This window comes from Prionailurus viverrinus, chromosome A2 (genome assembly GCF_022837055.1).
Source record: "Prionailurus viverrinus isolate Anna chromosome A2, UM_Priviv_1.0, whole genome shotgun sequence".
In the NCBI taxonomy this organism is placed as follows: Eukaryota; Metazoa; Chordata; class Mammalia; order Carnivora; family Felidae; genus Prionailurus; species Prionailurus viverrinus.
The window spans coordinates 166332696-166355515 of record NC_062562.1 but is presented as its reverse complement, the minus strand read 5'-3'; the positions used below and the strand labels follow the sequence as shown (position 1 = coordinate 166355515).

Genomic DNA, 22820 nt, shown 5'->3' with positions numbered 1-22820 from the left:
TTTCTCCCCAGTTCCTCTGTAGAAAATACATTCCCTCTGGGATGCATCTACTTCTCTCCATTTTAAATAAGCCAATCTGAGGATCAGACATGAATACTAAGGTCACAGTTGACGACAGAAGAAAAGCTATAGCTCTAGTAGGAGACTAATGGCCAAGAGTTGTTGCTAGTTGATTTTTGAGAGTTTGTGAAGCATGAGAAGCATCTGAGAGGCAGTGTGACAGCAAGAGAGCACAATAACATGGTGTCACCCAACAAGACAGTGGTGGGAAGGGCACTAAATGGGAAGTCAGGAGACAGGCCTCCAAATACATCTGTGGCAACAGTGAGCTCTGTGACCTCAAAAAAAAACCCCACTTAACCTCCCTGGGCCTCGTTTATTATAAAAGCCAGATTTGAACTAGACCTCGAGTGTTCCACTAGAAAAGCTCTTTGATCTGAGGATTAATTTTCAAGCGCATCCCGTGGAGGCTCCGTCAGTGAAAACATCTGCGGAGATAACGGGAGAGGGGCGCAGACTGGACTGCTTCAGGGGAGGGAAGAAAGCCCTCAGAGGATGGTGCAGGTCATTCCCACCTTCCCTCCCATGACTGAGCTCTAAAATTAGCTCAGCCCCAACTAGATGAAATGGATTGTGTCCTGGACCAAAAACTGCATCACGAACGTACTGCCGTTTGCCTCCAATTCTGTTTTGTTGTTTTAAAACTCTCCCCAAGCAAGACACGTAGATTACATCCAGACTGACGTTCCAGAGGAGAATGAATTTAGCTGCAGATGTGCACCAGGCTCCACAGCTCATTGGTGGCACTTGGGAAGAATCCTTGGAGTTCCCTTCGGCCCCTCTATCCAGTGGGGAGTGAAAGCAGGGGCCGTACGACAGGGAATAAAGAACACGGAGAAGGAGGAACGCGCAGCTGTGTCTCTGCCTGTTCCTGTTGCTTAGCAACACCTCCCATCTCCATCTGAGAAATAATGATTCAGGGAGGTGACGCAGAGGACCCATTTCTCACGAAGGCACAGCCCCATTTTACCAGCTACACATTTTCTTAGAATGATAATAAGATGATTATCACAGCAAGATCTCTGCACACCACCTCTACAGCCAGAGAGAGAATGTGACAGGCTAGCTACCAAACCCAAACTAGGGAAGAGGAGCTTCCCGTGCACATGCAGGGCTCAGGACTCACCGCTTATCCACTTGGCCTCGGGGTCATGGATTTTGAAATCATCACTGAAGAGATCTTCCACTGTGACCTTCTTCTTCTGAGACAGACTATTATCTTCCGCTAGAAAAGAACATGGCAAATAGTTGAGCCTTTTATTTGTTGGTAGAAAGAGAGGACCATAAAGCATTCTGGTTGCCATTCAGAACTAGCACGTATGGTAAAACATATACTTCGGACACATAACATAAAGGCTGAAAGAAGGCCAGTCACGCTTTTTGTTTTCAATTAAAATATCAACAGCCGCGGTAAGGAGACCATGATGCAGGAAAATGGCACCCTTTCTCTCCCTCTACTTGAACACATAAATGATCATATTTCTTAGCAACGGAGGTAAACGCTTCAAGACTGATTTATGAACAACAAGGTGAGAATGGTCAAGAGAGGAAGGAACAAATGTCCAGAATGGATCTCAACTTTATTAAATGCCAACTACTGGGAGCACGTTGGGTGCTGGGGATGAAAAGGCAGGTAACATCTCTTAGGTATTTATTCTCCACATGCCTCGCTTGTCCCTGGCTGTCTCTGGGCTGCGAATCAGTTCCTGTTCAGACAGGCTCACACCTCAAATGTCTGTGTGCACACTACCAGATTCTGCCTTGCTTCATCTTGATCACTTGGCAGTAAGCACATGAGATGAGCCTTGAAGGTACTAATCTAATATCCATCCCAAGAGGAGATGTTCAGTTAATGGCACCAGTGGGTGAGACTGTAGAAATCTGGCGATGTCTTCACCAGAGGTCGAAGTCAACAGATTAAACCCACAAGGATAGCACCCCAAACCACTCTCACTTCTGTTATACTGGTAACATTATTAACCATTTCTGGTGTACGTCATCCATCTAGAATTAGGCACTTCCGTTCCTGCCTTCCCGAATAGAAGGTGCCAACTTTTGGGGGCACTTCTCTTGAAGACTTAGGGCCCTCAGCCATTAGTTCTATGTTGTGCTGGTGGGTGCGGCTGTCCTCAGTGCCAACCAAGGTGTTTGGTGTGTGTGCATCCCGTGTGAGGTGGTTCCAGATCTACGTTGGTTTTACGTTTTCGTGTCTGGTTGTCATGTCTGCCTTTCTTTCCAACTTCTGCCTGTTGAGCTACCTTCCACTGTGTGGGCTGTCACAGAACATGCCCTCAACAGTGCCCTCTGCCTCTTTTAACTTTCTGTTTCCAGATCTGTGGCAGGTTGGGAAAACAACAAGGATTTTTGTTAGATGACATAACATGAATAAATACCCTCTGAATGAAATCCTCGAAGCTTCCTGTAGGATCCTAGTGCACAGATTGTCTTTTTAATTTTTAAATGTTTATTCATTTTATTTTTTTAATTTTTTTTTCAACATTTATTTATTTTTGGGACAGAGAGAGACAGGGCATGAACGGGGAAGGGGCAGAGAGAGAGGGAGACACAGAATCGGAAACAGGCTCCAGGCTCCGAGCCATCAGCCCAGAGCCCGACGCGGGGCTCGAACTCACGGACCGCGAGATCGTGACCTGGCTGAAGTCGGACGCTTAACCGACTGCGCCACCCAGGCGCCCCTATTCATTTTATTTTTGAGAGAGAGCACGTGTGTGCGAGCCGGAAGGGGGGGGAGAGAGAGAGAGAGAATCCCAAGCAGGCTCTGTGCTGTCAGGGCAGAGCCTGAAGTGGGGCTCAAACCCACGAACCATGACCGAAGCCAAAATCAAGAGTCAGACATTTAACCACCCGAGCCACCCGGGTGCCCCATCTAGCACATAGGTTTTATTACATCTCCTATATGGTTTCTTTCTTTTGGCCTCTTTGGATGTTATCGATTACTGAAGTTGTCGGAAAAGTCATGTGTTACTTTGTGCATTGACTGATTTCTTGAATATCACAGAGGACTAATGTGTGTAAAAGTCTTTCGAAAATTACAGAATGATACCTTTCAAAGTGGCCTTCTCATTAAACCTGAGTGTATGTGGAGCTCTCCCCGGTGCTGAACAAAACGTGTTAAACTAAACCCAATTCTCCCCTGTAGGACCTTTCCATCTGCAACTGAAGCAGCCCCGGAAAAAGACACAAATACAGTGCATTTCAGTATGAAAAACAAACAATAAATGAACATTTTAAAGACAACCAGACATCGATCTAGTGAAGTTACACTTTGGTCCAGTGATTAAGAAACATATTTGCAACTAGTTGATGAATAGGTCCTGGAGATCTAATGCACAGTATATGGAATATAGACAATAATCCTGTATTATAAACATAAAAATTGCTAAGGGATTAGATCTTAATTATTCCCACTGAAAAAAATAAATGATAATTTTGTGACCTGACAAAGGTATCAGCTAACTCTTCAAAGGCAATCATATTGCAATATATAAATGTATCAAATCAACAAGTTGCACACTTTAAACTTACACAATGGTACATGTCAACTATATTTCAAAAAAAGATTAAAACAATAAAGCAAAAAGCAAAAACTAAGCATAGAAATTTCTGAAGCATATAGTCAGGAAACAAACAGTCCTATTAAAGCTTAAACTTTATCTGAGTAAACTTCGCTATTGTAGGATGATTCTAGCTCACCTTTTGAAGTAACCATGCATCTAATGAGAAGAGAGTATAAGGCTGCAATTTACACAAACTTGGGTAAAAGATGAAAAAGGTAGACAATTCACTTTCTGAAAAATCCCTCTTTTTACAAACCACTGTTCTATTAATCTAAAAATGCGTTTCACTTTTTTAAAAACTATTGCTTTGTTTTTAAATTTTTGTAATGTGTATTTATTTTTGAGAGAGAGAGAGAAAAACAGAGCGTGAGCAGGGGAGGAGTGGAGAGAGACGGAGACACAGAATCTGAAGCGGACGCCCAACTGACTGAGTGCCCACTATTGCTTTGTTTTTAAAAGGTTATTTTAACATCATGACTTTTACCTAGGGACAGTTTGTGGTGAAGGCGTTGTGATGTACGCCATGAAACTGCTCTGGTGACACCAGGACACTGGACTCTGTCAGGGATCAGTTCTGACTCCTTAAGATGCTCCCTGCTGGCCTCTCTGGACCTTGATGGCTTGTTCACATATTCGGCTGCTATCTAATGAAATCACTGAGTGGTACTTTGATGCATTTCAAAGATCCTTTGAGGTGGTGACAAGCATGCACGACTGTCACGCCCCAGGAACCAGCCTGAGCCTGAGGAATCACAAGGGAAGACTTTATGGAACTCAGAGAGCCACAATGTTGCAAGAGCGTCAGTGCTGAGATCAGGGGGGCTGGCCCTGAGGAGGGAGAATGAAATGGGAGGAACTCTGGAGAGAATTCCCCGAGGAAAGCGCCTGCTAGCCCAGATAAAGACACAAAAGAAGAACTTTCAAGCTAGAAGGAGGGCAGGGGCATGAAGGTATCAGTGAACGCGGCATTCTCAGGAAATCGTGCGTGCTGTTGTTGGTGCAGGAGACAGTGTGACGGAAATATCGAGAGACGAAGGCAGAGTCTCTCATTACATTTGATATTCTGAAATTTCACGAGAAAATGTCCACTTGTGGGGAGGCTGGGTGGCTCAGTCGGTTGAGCATCCGGCTCTTGGCTTGGGCTCAGGTCATGATCTCCAGGTTGCTGGGATTAAGCCCCTGGCAGGGCTCTGCGCTGACAATGCGGAGCCTGCTTGGGATTCTCTGTCTCCCTCTCTGTCCCTCCCCCACTCTCTCTCTCTCTCTCTCTCTCTCTCAAAATAAATAAACATTAAAAATAAGATAAAAAACAAATAACAAAAAAAAAAGGAAAGAAAATGTCTACTTGTGGATTTCATTTAAAAATCATGCTTACCACCCAATAACGTTATCAGTCTAAGAATCACTTTCTCCTTATCAGGAAGGCTGTAGTGATGATCTCATTTAATACTATTTCTCCTTCAACCTAGCCCTCCCTTCCAGGGTGCGGATGGACCCTGTGTGAGAGCTGTGGGGTCCCACCACCACCTCCCTGGTGTTTTCTCCGTGTTTCCCACATTTTTATTTCTTTGGGGGCATTTGCATGATTTCTTCCATTCGATTTTTCCACCTTGTTACTGTTTTTAGCATTATTTAGAGAGCTTCATCCTGCAACTGACTTTTAAAATTTCAAACAATTACATTTTAGTTTCTATTATTCCTAAACAGCTCCTTTTCAAGATCATCTACTCTTCTATCACATTGATTTTTTTTTTTAAACCTAAAATGTCATTTTCTGATTGCCCTATTCATTTATATTTCTTTGGACTTAAGTTCACGTGTGTGTTAAGCTGGTGTTCTGCTTTGTAGGGGATAGTTTCTGGGGGTCCTTGTATTTCTCAGTAGTAAGCTTCTGCCCTGCAAGTGTCCTGGGTCACGAGAGACCCTTGGTGGTGTGGTTGTGGTCAATGTCCTGGGCACTTTGAGGCTCTGTCTGGGCCCCGTGTGGCCATTTGGGCCGGACCTGGGCAGCCCTACATGGCTGATGTGATTCAAGAGCCTCTGAACACGAACCCAGTTTTCAGGCAGGATGCACTTGTCCCGTCCCTGGCCCCTCACGAACACCAATATCCTAGCCCCTCCTGTTGGATTGGACGTCATTCTCTGCCCCTTGAGGGTGGCAGGAGCTTGGTCTTACTTGGTACTTTAGGTTTTTGCCTGGTCCTTCTTTCGAAGACCTTTTCTGCTCCAGGTATATACAACACTCTTGTTTTTGAGTGCAGCTACGTTTTTATTTATTTTCTCTCATCTCTACTTGTTTCAACCCAAAAGGGAAAGACTTCTGTGCTCAATCTGACATCTTAAACCAGAAGTCAACATGCAAATGGAGATACACGAAGTGGCCCGTGGCTCTTCCGGATTGGCTTTCACCCCTAAGGCAACTTGGGGATGAATTTCATTTAGCCCTAGAGTCAGATGACCACGTAGCACTTGCAAAGCACGTGGCATCCCAGTCAGCTCACCGGCATGCAAAGGCACGCCATAGTCTGTAGTGAGGCTGTTATCTTTATGTAGGTCAGAATATAATGCAAATTTCTCAGGCCCCTTTTCTTTCCTGGTGCTTGTTAAACAGTTATGTTGTTAAGGAGCACAATTACCGGAGAACATTTTGGAATGTTCCTTAGAGATTTTTAAAATTAGAAATAAATTCCACCACCCTACAATGGATTAATGGGAAGCATAACCTCTTGAGGTTTTCAATCACTGCAAGCAGAGGTCGGCTGCTGACAAACCCAATTTAGGAACAAAGAAAATCTATGCGATTAGTCAGAGTCTCTTGTTCCTTCTGCTTGTGTTAGAAACTGGAATAACTAACCACTTGAAAAATGCTTGGCAGTCTGGGGAGGACACTGATGGTTTTAACTCTTGATCCTTTAAGAAAGAGGAGGAAGGAAAGCCATGTTACAGAAGGCAGACCTGAGCTACTGAGTGGTTACACGGCTTCTCCGAAGATGGGTGGGGAGTTAGCCAAGCTGCATTAACCACATTTGCAGGGAAATGTGAACACTGACATTATTCACAGATTCCGGCTTATGTATACCTATTCCAGATGCGGGATGCTAATTAAATTATAAAATACAGAAAACCTCAGGCAGGTAATGCTAATGAGAAAACACTATGTTCTCCAGGTTAAAAAAAAATTCCATAAATAAAGGAAAAGTTTACAAAGCCATTCTTATGGACGTATTTCCTTCATTGAAAAAACGTAGCCTCCACATCAGAACAACAAGAAGCACAACGGCCCACGGCGACGTGTGATGTGGCAGGTGTCGAGTGTAGGGTTTTCAAACTCCAAGGAGACAAAGACTGTGGACGGCCGGACACAGCTCCTCGGAGGAGGCAGATCTCAACCTGAGCACAGAGTCAAAGTACCCTGGGTGTTTAGAATAAGTCACTGTGAACACGTGCATGTCATTTCTATAGAAGATAATAGTTGTTTGCTTTCACACACACATCGGAAGAACGTGAGGGAATCCCGTCCGTGTTTCAAACTCTGAGCCATTACCTCCCAAGTTCCAATGATACAGCTTTTGCTTCACGGCAAATTCCTGCTGCTTGTTTCATTACTGACGAACCCAATGTGGACAGCTGCTTAGGACAAGGAAAAGACTACGAAAACACAAGCAGCCAGCACGTTAGCTGAGCAGGTGCTCTGTGTCGGGCACTAGTAGATGCTGGAATCAACAGTTCCGGTTAGACTTTTCCTTCTCTTGCAAAGAAGTGCGATCGATGCTATCTACTGGAGATGATACTCCTACTCGCTTGGGATGCTTATCATAATGAAGGAAGAAATGTAGTCATGCTTCACGATCAACAACTTAGAACGATGAAATTTGAACCAGGGAACATGTCTACAGATTGCAGTATGGATCACGCCCGGAGTCTTAGCGTAACTCGTTGAGGTGGCTTGGATGATGATATTTGGGACTTTGGAGCTGATGAGACTTTGGAACTTGTGTTGATGCTGTAAGCATGGGACTTCTGCAGACCTTAGGGTGGAGAGAACGTGCCTTGTATGTGGGACGGATGTGAATCTTTAAGGGCTGGAGGTCAGACTGTATACGCTAAATAATGGTCCCTAACGATATCCATGAGTACTGGTTATGGACTGAATGGCACCCCTCTCCCATTCATATGCTGAAGGCTTAACCCCCAATGTGACTATACCTGGAGATAGAGCCCCAAAAGAGTCACTAAAGTTAGATGAGAGCATAAAGATGGGGCTCTATTTCAACAGGACCAGAATCCTTGTAAGGAAAGGGGAAGAGACAGCAGAGGTCTCTCTCCCTCCCTCTCTCTCTCTCTCTGTCTCTCTGTATGCAGACAAAAAGCAATGTGAGATACAGTGAGAAATTCTGCCAGCCAGAAAGAGAGGTCTCCCTAGAAACCAACTCTGCTGGCATTTGGTCTTGGGCTTAAAGACTCGAGAACTATGAGAAAATAAATTTCTGTTGTTTAAGCCACTTGGTGTGTGGTACTTTATTATGCCAGCCTGAGCCTGCTAACACAACTGATATTTTCAAAATTTTAACTTCCAACTTTTTTTGCTAGTACACAAAAACACAACATTTATAGATCTGGTATTCTGTACCCTTTCTTTCTTTTTTAAAAAGTTTATTCACTTATTTTGAGAGAGAGAAAGAGGGAAAGGGAGAGGGAGGGAGGGAGGGAGAGAATGCATGTGGGAGGGGCAGAGAGAAAGGGAGAAAGAGAGAATCCCAAACAGGCTCCACACTGTCAGCACAGAACCTGACGAAGGGCTTGAACCCATGAACCATGAGATTGTGACCTGAGCTGAAACCAAGAGTCAGACGCTCAACCCACTGAGCCACCCAGGTGCCCCATTCTGCAACCTTTCTAAACCGACCCGTTTGTTTGACGAGCACATCCTATATAGGCATTCATTTTGTCTTCAATAAGAAGAGTTTTACTTGTTCCTTTCAAATAGAAATAATCCATTAGAATTGCCAAGAAACTGGCTTGTTTAAGAAAGTCAAGGTCCAAGTAGCAGTAAGGTAAATTGTAGCTACTGATGGGTTTGGAGGAATGAGAGCTCACTTGGCCTGAATGCCTCCAGACAAACCGTGGATGTTTTCGGTGAGTGTTCCATTTTCCAATAAACTTGTTATTGTTTGGTGGGAGATTTAGTAACGTGAGAAAGGAGGCTGCAAACATTGCCCAAAGCTGAGAGGAAGAACAGGAGGAGCCCGGGTGGCCGGGGAGGGGGTGGTCAGGTGTGCAAACTTCCCCAGCTCAGCCAGTGAGAGGTCAAGACATTCCACTTAAGGTCAGAGGAATAAGACACATATACAGAAAGACGTTTTCTTTAAAAAAAATTTTTTTTAACATTTATTTATTTTTGAGACAGAGAGAGACAGAGCATGAATGGGGGACGGTCAGAGAGAGGGAGACACAGAATCTGAAACAGGCTCCAGGCTCTGAGCTGTCAGCACAGAGCCCGATGTGGGGCTCGAACCCACGGACCACGAGATCATTACCTGAGCCGAAGTCAGCCGCTTAACCGACTGAGCCACCCAGGCGCCCCCAGAAAGACGTTTTCATATGAATTTATGAAAGAACCTTATAAAGGACTTAAAAATAACCTCAAAGGTCTCACAACAGAGTGAAGAGAGGAGGCGGGAGGCACGTAAGTGAGCGACATTCTTCACTTTACCAGGAGTCATCTGTCAATATAGATAGATAAGCACACAACCAAGAATCACAGGAATAGGGTGTCGGGGTGGCTCAGTCGGTTGAGTGTCTGACTCTTGGTTTCAGCTCAGGGCATGATCTCACAGTTTGTGAGTTCAAGCCCCGCGTTGGGCTCTGTGCTGTGAGTGCGAAGCCTGCTTGGGGTTCTCTCCCTCCTTCTCTCTCTCTCTCTCTGCCCCTCCCCTGCTCGTTCTCTCTCTCTCTTTCTCTCTCTCTCTCTCAAAAAAACAAAATACATATACTTAAAAAAAAGAATCACAGGAATAAACATCAGAAACACTAAAATCCGAATTGGTAAAATGTAATGAACGGTCTCTAGAGACTGGTTGTAGAATTGAGAGTCCAAAAAAGAGTATTATTATTAGTTTGATTTCGGTTGAGCATTTACTAGCTTCTCCACCGTCCATTTTTTCTTAATCATTAATGAAGTCACAATCTGATCATAAGCATCCACTCACACCTGAACCCAGCGTCGGCGCTGGCGTGCGTCTTCACGATGCACCAACCCCACGGCCGGCTAATTTAACCTTCCCAGATGGCGGTACAGTTTGCCCTGTGAGCAAAGATGTGCAGTGCTCCCGACAGAGAGACGGTGGCTGGAGCGAGCCCTCACCGGTGCGGCTAGAGGACAGTTGGGGGACCCCAAGGGCCCATGTCCCAGGAGCAAAATGCCATAGACACATTTGGAGGCACGCTATTCCAGAAATCCTCATCACCTGCCACACGGAATATAGTTTGGCTACTTGAATTTTATTGGCTTCGCTGATTGATCTGTATTTAACTTGGCTCCTGTCAATTTTACGGGAGCTGTAAGTGGAACTCGCATCTGTGTCATGCATGTAAGTAAGATAATAGACATCAGTTAAGCCAACGCAGGGGATGGGTGTTGTCCTTTCCTGTCTACATTTTAAAAACTGCAATATAGGTCCCCAGATGTGAATGCATTTCAGTTCCTTCTCTGGTGGCAGAGAGGATACAGAACCGAAGTCTGAAGCTGAGAGGAGTTGTCAGGAGAGGTGGGGAGGCGGGCAGGATTCTCCTTGAACCGGGGGAAGGGGGTCACCACCACTGTGGCCCCCCGAGGGTCCAGCACACCTCCTCCTCGCTCTTACCCTCCACGGTGCCTGCCTGTAAGCCACGGCCACTGCAAGACTGGCAAAAGCATCTATTTCCCTTTGTGTCACTTTCCCGTGGCTGCTGTAACAAAGCACCACGCATGTGGTGGCACAGCACAGCGGACGACTGTTCTTTCTCTGCTGTGGAGGCCAGAAGTCTGCAGTCAGTGTCCCTGGGCCCAAAGCAAGGTGCCTGGTGGCAGGGCACACTTGTGCGGGGCTCTGGGGGCGCATCTCTTCTCTGACTCTGCTGGTGACTGTGGGCGCTCCCCGCCTCCTGACCACATCACTGCAGTCCCCGCCTCCCTGGTCCCGCTGCTGTCTCCTCTCTGTCTGTGTCAAATCCTCTCTGCCTCCTTCTCACACAGATACATGTGGTTACATTTAGGACCTGTGGACAATGGAGGAAACCCCGCCCCCCTCATCTCAGGATGCCTAATGTAACCACCTCTGCACCCTTTCTGCCATATAAGGTAACGTTCCCAGCTTCCAGGGATTAGGACACACACCGGACCTTCAGGGAGCCTTTGTCTCACCTACCAGATCCCTCAAGACCTTTTCTGCACTTCCAGCTAACCCACTACTTCAGAAGGCATCCTCTGAAAATACGATAATCAGACATTTACTGAATTTTTTAAAAAAGACATAAAAAGAGGATAGATAAGGACAAAGCAAGGGAGAAAAAGACTGATTCATCTGAGGCTCTGGAAACTACCTCTTAACCTAATTCCTGGTAATTCTGATACCTTACCTAAAAGCACAGAATTAATTTACAAATAATCTGGAACTTGAGGAATATGAAATAGCCATCTGAGAAAGCCTATATATACACACATGTATGTGCTGGTTTTGGTGAAGTGAGAAACAGCATTCGTTCAAACAGGGTTTAAGGTCAAGAGTTCTGCCTCAGAGAGAAGGCAGGCCACTGCAGCCTGGAACTCAATCCTCCTGGGTCCTCTGAAATGCCTGCTTCGTTGTGGGCAATTTGTCTCCGGTTCCCTGATTTTATTCTACTATCTATGTCTGTGTTCCTAACCTGGACCTGGTAACTCGACTTAAGATTCCTAAATTGCTGCCTTTGGTTCCTGGCTGGCCAGAGTCTTCCCTAAAATAGCAACTCCTAGACTAGCCAGTCCCTTGTAACAGATGGTCCTGAAGGCTCCCCAAATTCACCTGAAATTTACCAAGAGGCTCTCATCCAAACCAGGCAACAGACTAGAGAAAACCAGAGTGCCAGGATAAGACTTATCCTTTTCATTGTTTGTATGCAACCGTGCCTTTAAAATAGGATGCAAAATGTAGCAATGCTTAGAAAAGTGCCCATTTATGGATAAATGTGCAGGCACATTTGCCTTAGAGTTTTAACACAAGCGTGAATAATAATCTGCTGCTAAAGATAAATGGGTCTTTAGTGCAAGGATTCAATAAATAAGCAAGATGCACTTCACAATCCTAGAACTGATGATGAAAAGTCAAAGTAGAGGCTGTTAAGATTCTCCCAGGGACCTACTTCTCAGGATTTCGGAACCCTGCCACTAACTATAAGGTTAGTAGCAGTGTAAATGACTTCGCTCTTTTATAAGAATCTGTCAGAACGCCCTCTTTTAAGATTTGTTTCCATTAAAAAAATTTTTTTTTACATTTATTTATTTTTGAGAGACAGAGCACAAGTGGGGGAGGGGCAGAGAGAGACAGAGACACAGAATCCGAAGCAGGCTCCAGGCTCTGAGCTGACAGCACAGAGCCTGATGTGGGGCTCGAACCCACAAACTGTGAGATCATGACCTGAGCCGAAGTCAGACGCTTAACCGACTAAGCCACCCGGGCACCCCAGATTTGTTTCCCTTTAAAGAATGGTTCAAACTCACTGTTCAAGTTCAAGGGATGCAGACTGCATTCGTCAAATATTTCATAAGTCAGTGGGTCCTGTTGTGGCAGACAAGGGTCTGCCTTCCCAGAACCACTGTATCCTTCCAGGTCTTAGGAATACTTGCTTCCTCAAACCTCTTCCAGCTAAGGGAGGCCAAAGGCGATGTAATACACTTATGGCAACTAAGCTGTCTCCTGGATGGTTGCAGAAAAAGACAGAAGTGCATGAGGCACGTTCTGGGATTTTCCCTTCTTTCCTGTGATGGTAGGAGACGTGTTGTGAGAAGCCGCTGTGCACGCTCACACTAGCAGCAGAGATCTCTGAGCCAGGGAGCCATCCTGGGACTGGCCATTCCTAGACCTCTTCTATGAAACAGTACAATACCTACGGTTTGAATTATTTTAGTTAGATATTCTGTTGGGGACAGAAGTACTCAGATACACTGTAACTTCTGGGTTCTGGATAAACGCTCAGGCTGATCCCAACGTGGCCCATGGACGGGCTGGCCTGGTACATGAGCTTCCTGTGGTGCATCCAAATGTTTATGAGTACCTATACACCCTTTCCCAATGATAAGATAACTTATGGTTTTATCAGATTCTGAAAACAGGTACAACGTATAAGTTGTTACAGATGACAGAAGCCGTTAGAGTATAATCACAAATCCAGAGCCTGGACTTCCAGACCCTCCCAATTTGCCACCACCCCACCCCTTCAGCCTAACTCTTGACATTCCTTATGTCCCTCCATGGCTTCCAAGCCAGACACCCTCTGTCCAGAGAGATGCCCGGCAGGCTTATTATGGCTCGTGGGGACCTCCCTTCTTAGATTACCATCATTTCTATTGTCCCCGTCTTTCAAGTTCCCCATCTTCCAAAAAATCTTCCACGAATGCTTCCTGTCCTCCCCGATCTCTCCTATACTCGGGACTGTCATAATAAACATTATCTGCACTATCCCAGTAGAGAACTTAGTTTCACTTGACATTAACAGATTATCTTTAATCCGAAAGGTCAGCAGCACAGCAGCAGCAGCAAAAACAAGTATCTATTTCATGAGCAGAGCAGACACTGTTCTCCCAATCAGCCAGCTGGCAGGTGGGTGCGAACAGACACAGAGGAATCTAGAAACAGAACTACAGATGCCCAAGTGCGAGTGAAGGATACTAGATCACATAACTTGGGTGTCCTATGACAGGACACTTGGTCGTAGTCACACACAACAGATGAGCTCTGACACGACTGGATTTGGGGGATGAGTTGAATACAGGAAGGAGAAAAGAGAAAATGCCTGGATGGGGCGCCTGAGTGGCTCAGTTGGTTAAGCATCTGACTCTTGATTTTGGCTCATGTTTTGATCTCATGGTTTGTGAGTTCAAGCCCCACACTGGGCTCTGTGCGGACAGTGCGAAGCCTGCTTGGGATTCTCTCTCCCTTCTCTCTCTACTTCTTCTGGTGTTCTCTTTCTTTCTCTCAAAATAAATAAATACACTTAAAAAAAAGGAAAGAAAATGCCTAGAAGACATGACCAAACTACCTATTTTTTTTTTAATTTTTGTTTTTGAGAGAGAGAGAGAGAGAGAGAGAGAGAGAGCAAGCAAGCAGGGGAGGAACAGAGAGAGAGGGAGACACAGAATCCAAAGCAGGCTCCAGACTCCAAGCTGTCAGCACAGAGACTGATGTGGGGTTCAAACCTACAAACCGTGAGATCACGACCTGAGCTGAAGTTGGACACTTAACCACCTGAGCCACCCGGGCACCCCCGGACCACCTATTTCTATAACAAACCATAAGAAACAATAAGATGTATGTTACTTGTTATGATACATACATTAGTTATTAAATTATTGTTAAGCTACTTTGTGATTGTTGGAGGGATTATATATAGATTATGTATAGATGAAAAATTGAGCATCAATCCATCTTAAAATACAATGATGAGTCTCACAAACATTATACTGAACAAAGGAACCAGTTGTAAAAGAATACATCCTAAACGATTATTTTAATATTGTAAATTCAAAACTTATAAGAGCATGCAAAACCCTTCTATGATGTTAGAAATTGGGAGGATTTCCCAATCCTTTGGGAGGATTAGTGATGAGAAAGCATGAGCGGGGGCTTTTGGGATGCTGGTTACATTCTGGATACTGGCTACAGGAGGCTGTTCAGTTTGAAAATTCATTAAACAATATAATATTGTAAATGTATTTTAAATAAACATTTAAGGGGCACCTGGGTGGCTCATTTAAGTATCCGACTTTGGCTCAGGTCATGATCTCGCGATTCATGGGTTCAAGCCCCACATCGGGTTCTGCGCGGACAGCTCGGCTCAGAGCCTGGAACCTGTTTCCGATTCTGTGTCTCCCTCTCTCTCTGCCCCTCCCCTGCTTGCACTCTGTTTCTCTCTCTCTCTCTCTCTCTCTCTCTCTCTCTCTCTCTCAAAACTAAACGTTAAAAAAAATTTAAATACATAAATAAATGTTTAAAAATCAATTGTTCCAGAATTTTTAAAAAGATAAGCTTTCACACACTACACACCTATCAGAAAGGCCCAAATCCAGGACACTGATGACACCAAATGGGGCGGCCTCTTTGGAAGACAGTCTGGCAGTTTCTTACAAAACGAAAGATACCTGTACCATACAGGCCAGCAATCATACTCTTTGGTGTTCACCCACACGGGGTGGCAAAGGTATGTCCACATACATAAAAATCGGCACCTGAATGTTTACAGCGGCCCTGTTCATAACTCCAACACGTGGAAGCAACTAAAATGTCCTTCAGCAGGTGAATGGATAATTAGTTTGTGATGCATCCAGAAAATGGAATATTATTTACTACAAAGAAATGAGCTGTCAAGCCATGAAGAGACAGGGGAGAACCTTAAAAGCATACTTCCAAGTAAAGGACGGTTTCATCCCATATGGTTCCGACTATATGACATCCTGGAAAAGCAAAACCACAGAGTCTGTAAAAAGATCATTGCCAGGGGTTATGGGGGAGGGAAGGATGAAAAGACAGACGTCGGAGGATTTTTAGGGCAAGGCAACTCTTTTGTATGACACTGTCATGGGAGAAACATCTGTCCAAGTCCATGGAACGCATAACACCAAGAGTCACATTAACGTAAACTATGAACTTTGAGTGATAATGATGGGTCAGTGCAGGCTCATCAACTGTAAAAATGTACAGTCGGTGGGGATGTTGGTAATGGGGCAGGATGTGCAGGCCTGGGGGCAGAGGGGCTCTGGGAAAATCTGTACTTGCTCTGAGTTTTGCTGTGAATCCAAAAGTGCCCTAAAAAAAATCCAGTTTTAAAATTCGGTGGAAATTTTATTACAGAACTTTTGTTACCTAGCAGCTACAACGCTGAAGCGGAGGGGCTCTCTCAAATGTTAATCTGAATATAGTTTTTTTTCCACACAAAGTCATTTCATCTTATTTTGACTCTGGTATACATTCAGAACACATGACGAGTGTCTGACTTGCCCAAACCTACTCTGTCCTATAGGAGATTCCAATTGTGAGCCGTGATGGCCAATTTGCTAGATTTCACTCCCTCTCAGTAAAGCCTAGTGGGTCCAATTGAAAACTAAAAAAAGATAAGCTGAGGGTTAGCAAAGCAGTTACACACATTGGATGTAAACCACGAAATTTCAACTCCACAAAAACCCTCTCTATGTTATGCTCCCGCCGAAAAGACTAGTGAGTCTCATATTCTGATAACCTCTGTTTGGCCTCAGCCCAAAGTCTACCATCACTGTGACTTTCAAATACCCAAGGCTTTTCAGTTACACGCCACCTGAAAGCGTTCTGGTGTTTTCCATCAGAAACTATTGTCCGCATTCTCCAATGTGAAAATCTGTAAGGTCAAATGTCTGGGCTTTTTTTTTTTTTTTTTTTTTTAAATTTTTTTTTTCAACGTTTATTTATTTTTGGGACAGAGAGAGACAGAGCATGAACGGGGGAGGGGCAGAGAGAGAGGGAGACACAGAATCGGAAACAGGCTCTGGGCTCTGAGCCGTCAGCCCAGAGCCCGACGCGGGGCTCGAACTCCCGGACCGCGAGATTGTGACCTGGCTGAAGTCGGACGCTTAGCCGACTGCGCCACCCAGGTGCCCCTGGGCTCTTTTAATGCCAACGTGATCCTGCTGAATTTTTCAGCTCCCACAACAGTAACGGTGGCATTGCAGAATGTCAGAGTCTTTGTCATCGGAATGCAAGATGTGTAGCTACCAAAAAAGGCATACACCTTGTGTGACCTAGCGTAGACACATATTTAATATCTGAAAATAAAACGTAAACAAAAAGGGAACTTTGAGCCTATTACGCCAAAGAGGAATTTAGAAAAGAGCACAGGCTAGCAAGGGAGAAATGAATGACAAAATTGAAAAGGACACATTCTCATTTGGCTCGTCCCTTTGGAAGTAAGATTGCCTTAAACACTTTTAATTTGATTTTTAAAACATAAATTGTGTATAACTGGTGGTAATTAGCCTGCACTACAGAACAAGGTACTTGTCATTCAGAATGATTACCAGGAGCCCCTTCAAGATCCTGGGCCAGAACACGGCCTCCACCGCGACTCCTCCTACCACGCTGGAAAGGGGACCCACGTGTACGTGGGAACATTTCTACCAAAAGGCTAAGTCCAGTGAGTTCAGAATGGATTTGGGGGGCAGGTAGAAAGCAAGTGCTGTAATCTGAGTTTCAACAAACCAGAAGACTAGAAACGAGTAGTCCATGAAAAAGGTTATTTATTTTTTTAAGTACATACTGCAATTTCTAAGTAAGTCTACCAAAATGGAGGCAAGGCTGGGTGGGAACACACCCAAGATGACCCAAACATGTGCAGGGTGTTATCATCACGAGGACTCTCCTCTCGTCAAGACTACACTTCGTCCCTCACCCACCGGAAGCCACTGCTGCACTTAATTGTGTGCACAGTCTTCTAGGTCAATGACTCAGTGATAGGCACAATTCAACTGGCCTTACCCAAGCCCTGCCCAGGATTTCTGTTCTGTTTTTGCTTCCGGATTGCACTACTGGGGCGTTCTCCTGATGGGCATTCCTTCTGTCTTTTTCAGTGGACGCTAAGCTCTCATGAGGAGCAATTGTGTCTTCCTTCCTCCCATTTTACCCAGCAGTGAGCTCAATGCTCTCAGCCCCCAAGAGGGGAATCGTTAGTGTCTGACCAGTGAGCACGCACCATTGGTTAACGCGAGGATGCTCTGTGTGTTCGTGAGTTTGAGAAAGCTCCGGAGATAGGGACAGGTCAAGGGATTTGACATTCTCTTCCACTTGACGGAATTTTGACAGTCAACACAAAAGCCAGTGCTGCAGCCCAGGACAGTGGATGCACAAAGCCCGTGACAGAAGGGAACAGGATGCTATTGAACGGGCATGGCTGATCATCCTAACCACAGAACACACAATCCCTGAGCACCACGACTTGGAAAAAGACATGCTAGCTATGGAAGCCCAAGAGAACCAAAGGGTTAGTCCGGGCTTCACCACATTGTTACTTCGACAGAAGAATAAAAGAAATTCTGCTCTTCAAAGCCTTTTCTGGAATTCGGGGATTCACTACAGCCTCCCCACCAGCAGATGCCTCTCGCTCATTGTTGTTGCCCCTGACAACTGGCCTCCAGCGTGCAAAGAGGTAACAGTTTACAGTGACGCTGGTCTCTATTGCCGATGCACAAAAGCTGAATGTCAACGACGCTCAGGGTCAGCGGCTGCATTTGAGAGAAGGGGACACCCTGCCCTGTGCAGCGGAGAAGACTGAGGGACAGTCCTCCATGTGGCATTGCATGGGCGCAAGGAGAGAAGGCTTCCAGGACCGGTTCGTAACTTATTCAGTCAGGACATTTACCACCCAGCCTCGTGGCTGGACCATTGGTGAGAAAGGAGCTCCAGGCCGCCCTGGTATTTCACTCTGAAGTGACGATTGCAGGAGCCCTTAGACTCTGGGTGACGTGAACACTCGTGTGTGCCTTAGGAGGGCAGATGCAATTGAAACTACCCAAAACACTGCTGCTTTCTAAGTCCCAAAGCCAGGGCTGGGCCACCACAGAATCAGCTGCTCAATAATCATTTTCTCACATAAAGGACAGTTCTGCTCAAGGAAAAGCAAAGGCATGAATACGCCCTCCACAAATGCTCAGAGAGACCTGATTTCCTCCACAAGAACTAAAAATATGTGGTTGCTGAAGTCCCCAGCTAAGGTGAATCATCATCAGCCAATCACAAAACAGAACGAGGGCTGTTGTCTTTACTAACCCTCTCCTTACTCAGATTTCAGTGATTGAATCAACTTTTTCCTGATCAATCAGATGCACCATATTGAATCCTGAGTCCTGGTGCCCCAGGCAACTCTGGTGTGCCCATAAAGCACGTTCGAGGAGAGAGCAACACTCTCCTTTCCGGAATTGCTACCTGAACCTCTTCAATGGTAGGCAAGTTTTCATGGTACTTTAGTATTTATGTGGCCACAGGACACCAGTGTTTTTTAAATAATTTTTCCACCATCATTTCAATGAACAGCTCAAGTGAGATAAAATTCACTTACTATAAAGTTCTGCTTTTTGATGTGTGCGGCTCTGTAGTTTTTTAAAATTTTTTTTAACGTTTTATTTATTTTTGAGACAGAGAGAGATAGAGCATGAACGGGGGAGGGGCAGAGAGAGAGGGAGACACAGAATCAGAAGCAGGCTCCAGGCTCTGAGCCATCAGCCCAGAGCCCGACGCGGGGCTCGAGCTCACGGACCGCGAGACTGTGACCTGAGACGAAGTCGGACGCTTAACCGACGGAGCCACCCAGGCGCCCCACGGCTCAGTAGTTTTTAATGTATGAACAGAATTGTGAGTCCATCACCACTATCAAATTCCAGAATATTTGCATCACCCCCAAAAGAAATCCCATGATGCATCCGTGTGGGCTCATCAATTGTATCAAATGTACCATCTGGTAGGGATGCTGAGAACTAAGGGGGCTATCCACGTGCGGGGACAGAGGGTATATGGGGAAATCTGTATGGTTTCCTCTCAGTTAGGAAACTTCTCTAAAAATCTATCATTAAAAAAAAAAGAAATTTGACACTTTTTAGCAGTTACTTCTTACTGTCTCCAGCCTCAGCCCCTGGCAAACCACTAATCTACCTCTACTTCTATGGATTCGCCCATTCTGGTATCACACAATATGGGGCCTTTTGTGTCTAACTTCTTTCACTTAGCATAATGTCTTCAAGTTTTGCCCATGTTGTAGCATACATCAGTAAGTCATTCTTTATGGCTGAATAATATTCCACTGTATGGACATATCACATTTGTCCATACTTGTTTATCTATTCATTAGGTGATGAACACTGGGTTGTTTCCACCCTTTTGGCTTTTAGGGATACTGGTGCTATGGACACCCATGTGAAAGTTTCTATATGAACATATGCTTTCAGTTTTCTTGGGTACACTCCTGGGAATGGAATCACTCAGTCAGTCATACACTAACTCTATGTTTAACTTTTTGAGGAACTACCAGTTTTCCACAGAGTCTACACAATTTCACATTCCTACTTTGAATTGAAGTTTCCAATTTTTCCACATCCTTAGCAATACCTGTTATTTTCCTTTTTTTTTTCTTTTTATAGCCATCCTAGTGGGTATAAAGTGGTATACTGTGAGTCTGATTTGCATTTCCTTGATGACTAACGATGTTGAGCATCTTTTTTTTTTTAACTTTTTAAAATATTTATTTACTTTTGACAGAGAGAGACAGAGCATGAGCATCAGAAGGGCAGAGAGAGAAAGTGAGACACAGAATCCGAAGCAGGCTCCAGGCTCTGAGCTGTCAGCACAGAGCCTGATGTGGGGCTCGAACTCACAAACCGTGAGATCATGACCTGAGCCGAAGTCAGTTGCTCAACCGACTGAGCCTCCCAGGTGTCCCACTGAGCATCATTTTTTATACTTATTGGCCATTTATATTTCTCTGGATAAATGTTTTTGAAATCCTCTGGTTGTTTTTGATTAAATTATTTCTCTTTTGTTTTGAGTTATAATGATTCTTTATATAATCTGGACGTTAGACCTTTACTGAACATATGACTTGCAAATATTTTCTCACATTCTATGGGCTGTCTTTTCACTTTCTTCATAGTGTCTACTGATGTCAAACATTTTTAAGTTTGACGAAGTCCAATATACCTATTTTTTTCTTTGGCTGCTTATGCTTTTGGTGTCATAAATCCAAGTTTATAAAAATATGCTCCCAAGTTTTCCTCAAGAATTTTATACTTTCCAGCTTGGAGCCTGGAGCCTGCTTCAGATTCTGTGTCTCCCTCTCTCTCTGCCCCTCCCCTAGTAGCACTGTCTCTCTGTGTCTCTCTCAAAAATAAATAACAACATTAAAAAGTTTTCAAATAATTTTATAGTTTCAGCTCTTATATTAGGTTGTTGATCCACACTGAGTTGATTTTTGTATGTGGTGTGAGGCAGGGCTCCAACTTTGCTCTTTGCATGTGGATATTCAGTTTTGCAAGCATTATTATTTTTTTTAATTTTTTAAAAGTCTATTCATTTTTTGAGAGAGAGAGAGAGACAGAATGTGAGCAGGGGAGGGGAGAGAGAGAGGGAGACACAGAATCCGAAGTGGGTTTCCAGGCTCCGAGCTGTCAGCACAGAGCCCAGCGTGGGGCTCGAAGTCAAGAACCACGAGATCATGACCTGAGCTGAAGTTGGACGCTCAACTGACTGAACCACCCAGGTGCCCCATAGTTCTGCAAACATTATGGGTTGAAAAGACTATTCTTTCTCCATCGAATGATCTTGGCACCTTTGTCAAAAATCAGTTGACCGTAGATGTATGGGTTTATTTCTGAGCCCTCAATTCTATTCCATTAGTCTATATGTCTACACTTATGCTGCTATCACAATGTTTTCATTATTGTAGCTTTAGAGTAAGTTTTAAAATCAGGAAGTAAAAATACCTTAGCTGTTCTTTTTCAAGGTTGTTTTGGCCATTCTGAATCCCTTGCATTTTCATATGAATTTTAGAATCAGCTTGTCTATTTCTCCAGTAAAGGCAATTGGGATTTTGATAAAGATCTGATTGAATCTATAAATCTATTTGGGAAGTATTGCCATGTTACCAATATTAGATCTTTTAATCCATAAACATTGGGTATCTTTCCATTTACTTAGGTTTTCTTTAGTTTCTTTCACTTATGTTTTCCCATTTTCAGTGCACAAGCCTGTACATCTTTTGTTAAACCTATTCCGAAGTATTTTATTCTTTTTGAAATGATTGCAGCTGGAACCATTTTCTTTTTTTTTTTTTTAATTAATTAATTAGCGTTTTTGAGAGACAGAGAGAGAGACAGAGAGAGAGAGAAAGATAGAGACAGCAAGCCAGGGAGGGCCAAGAGAGAGGGAGAGAGAGAATTCCAAGCGGGCTCTGTGCTGTCAGTGCAGAACCCGATGTGGGGCTTAAACTCACCAACCATGGGATCATGACCTGAGCCGAAATCAAGAGTCAGACATTTAACTGATTGAGCCACCCAGGAGCCTCTTAAGATTTTCTATACACAAATTCATGTCCTCTGTGAATGGAGATAGTTCACTTCTTTCCTATTTGGATTTCTTTTCCACTTGCATTACCTTGGCTAGAATCTCCACTACAACATTCAGTAGGAATGGGGAGACTGAACATCCTGTCTGTTCCTGATCTTAAGGAAAGGCTTTCAGTCTTTCACCATTAGGCATGATATTAGCTGTGGGTTTTTCATACATGGTCTTCATCAGGTTGAGGAAGTTTCTTTTTACTAGCTTGTTGAATGTTTTTCTATGAGAGGATTTTGGACTTTGTCAGATGCCTGCTCTGTATCTACTGAGGCAATCATGTGGATTCCCTCCCCCTTTATTCTATTAATATGTATGTATTGCGCTGATTTGCATACATTAAATCAAATTTTCCTTCCTGGGATAAATCACATTTGGGGATGGTATACACTCCTTTTTCTATGGGGCTGGATTCAGTTGGCTAGAATTCTATTGAGACTTTTACATCTGTATTCATAAGGGGCATTGGTTATAATTTTCCTGTGGTATCTTTACCTAGTTTTGGTTTCAGGGTACAGATTACTTTATGGTTTTCATTTAAGATTTGGCATGGTTTAAAGGTACATGGTAGTTTACTTGCGCTTCTTGCAACAATGTAAATGTTATCTATCTACCTATCTATCTATCTGCCTATCTATTCATTTCTACATTTCAATGTATCTACTTCTCTTCCCACCTTAAGGCCTAATACTTGTGCAGTTTATTTGTTGAGGATTAGAGCTGTGGTTTTTGTTCTCACAACTAGGAAGCTGATATGACAATGAGAATGTGGCCACGTGGTTTCCTATAACTACCGTGTGGTTACCTTACAGAGAAAGTCTTCCTTCCT

The 22820-nt window shown here is 44.2% G+C and overlaps 1 protein-coding gene across 1 annotated transcript in view; it reads right to left on the bottom strand.

Moving 5' to 3' along the window:
* DPP6 (dipeptidyl peptidase like 6) overlaps positions 1-22820 on the bottom strand; it is a 713986-nt gene that overhangs the window by 341829 nt on the left and 349337 nt on the right. The window contains exon 3 of the mRNA XM_047850332.1: positions 1187-1285. Within this exon, the coding sequence (XP_047706288.1) occupies positions 1187-1285 (99 nt within the window). The remainder of the gene's footprint in view (positions 1-1186; positions 1286-22820) is intronic.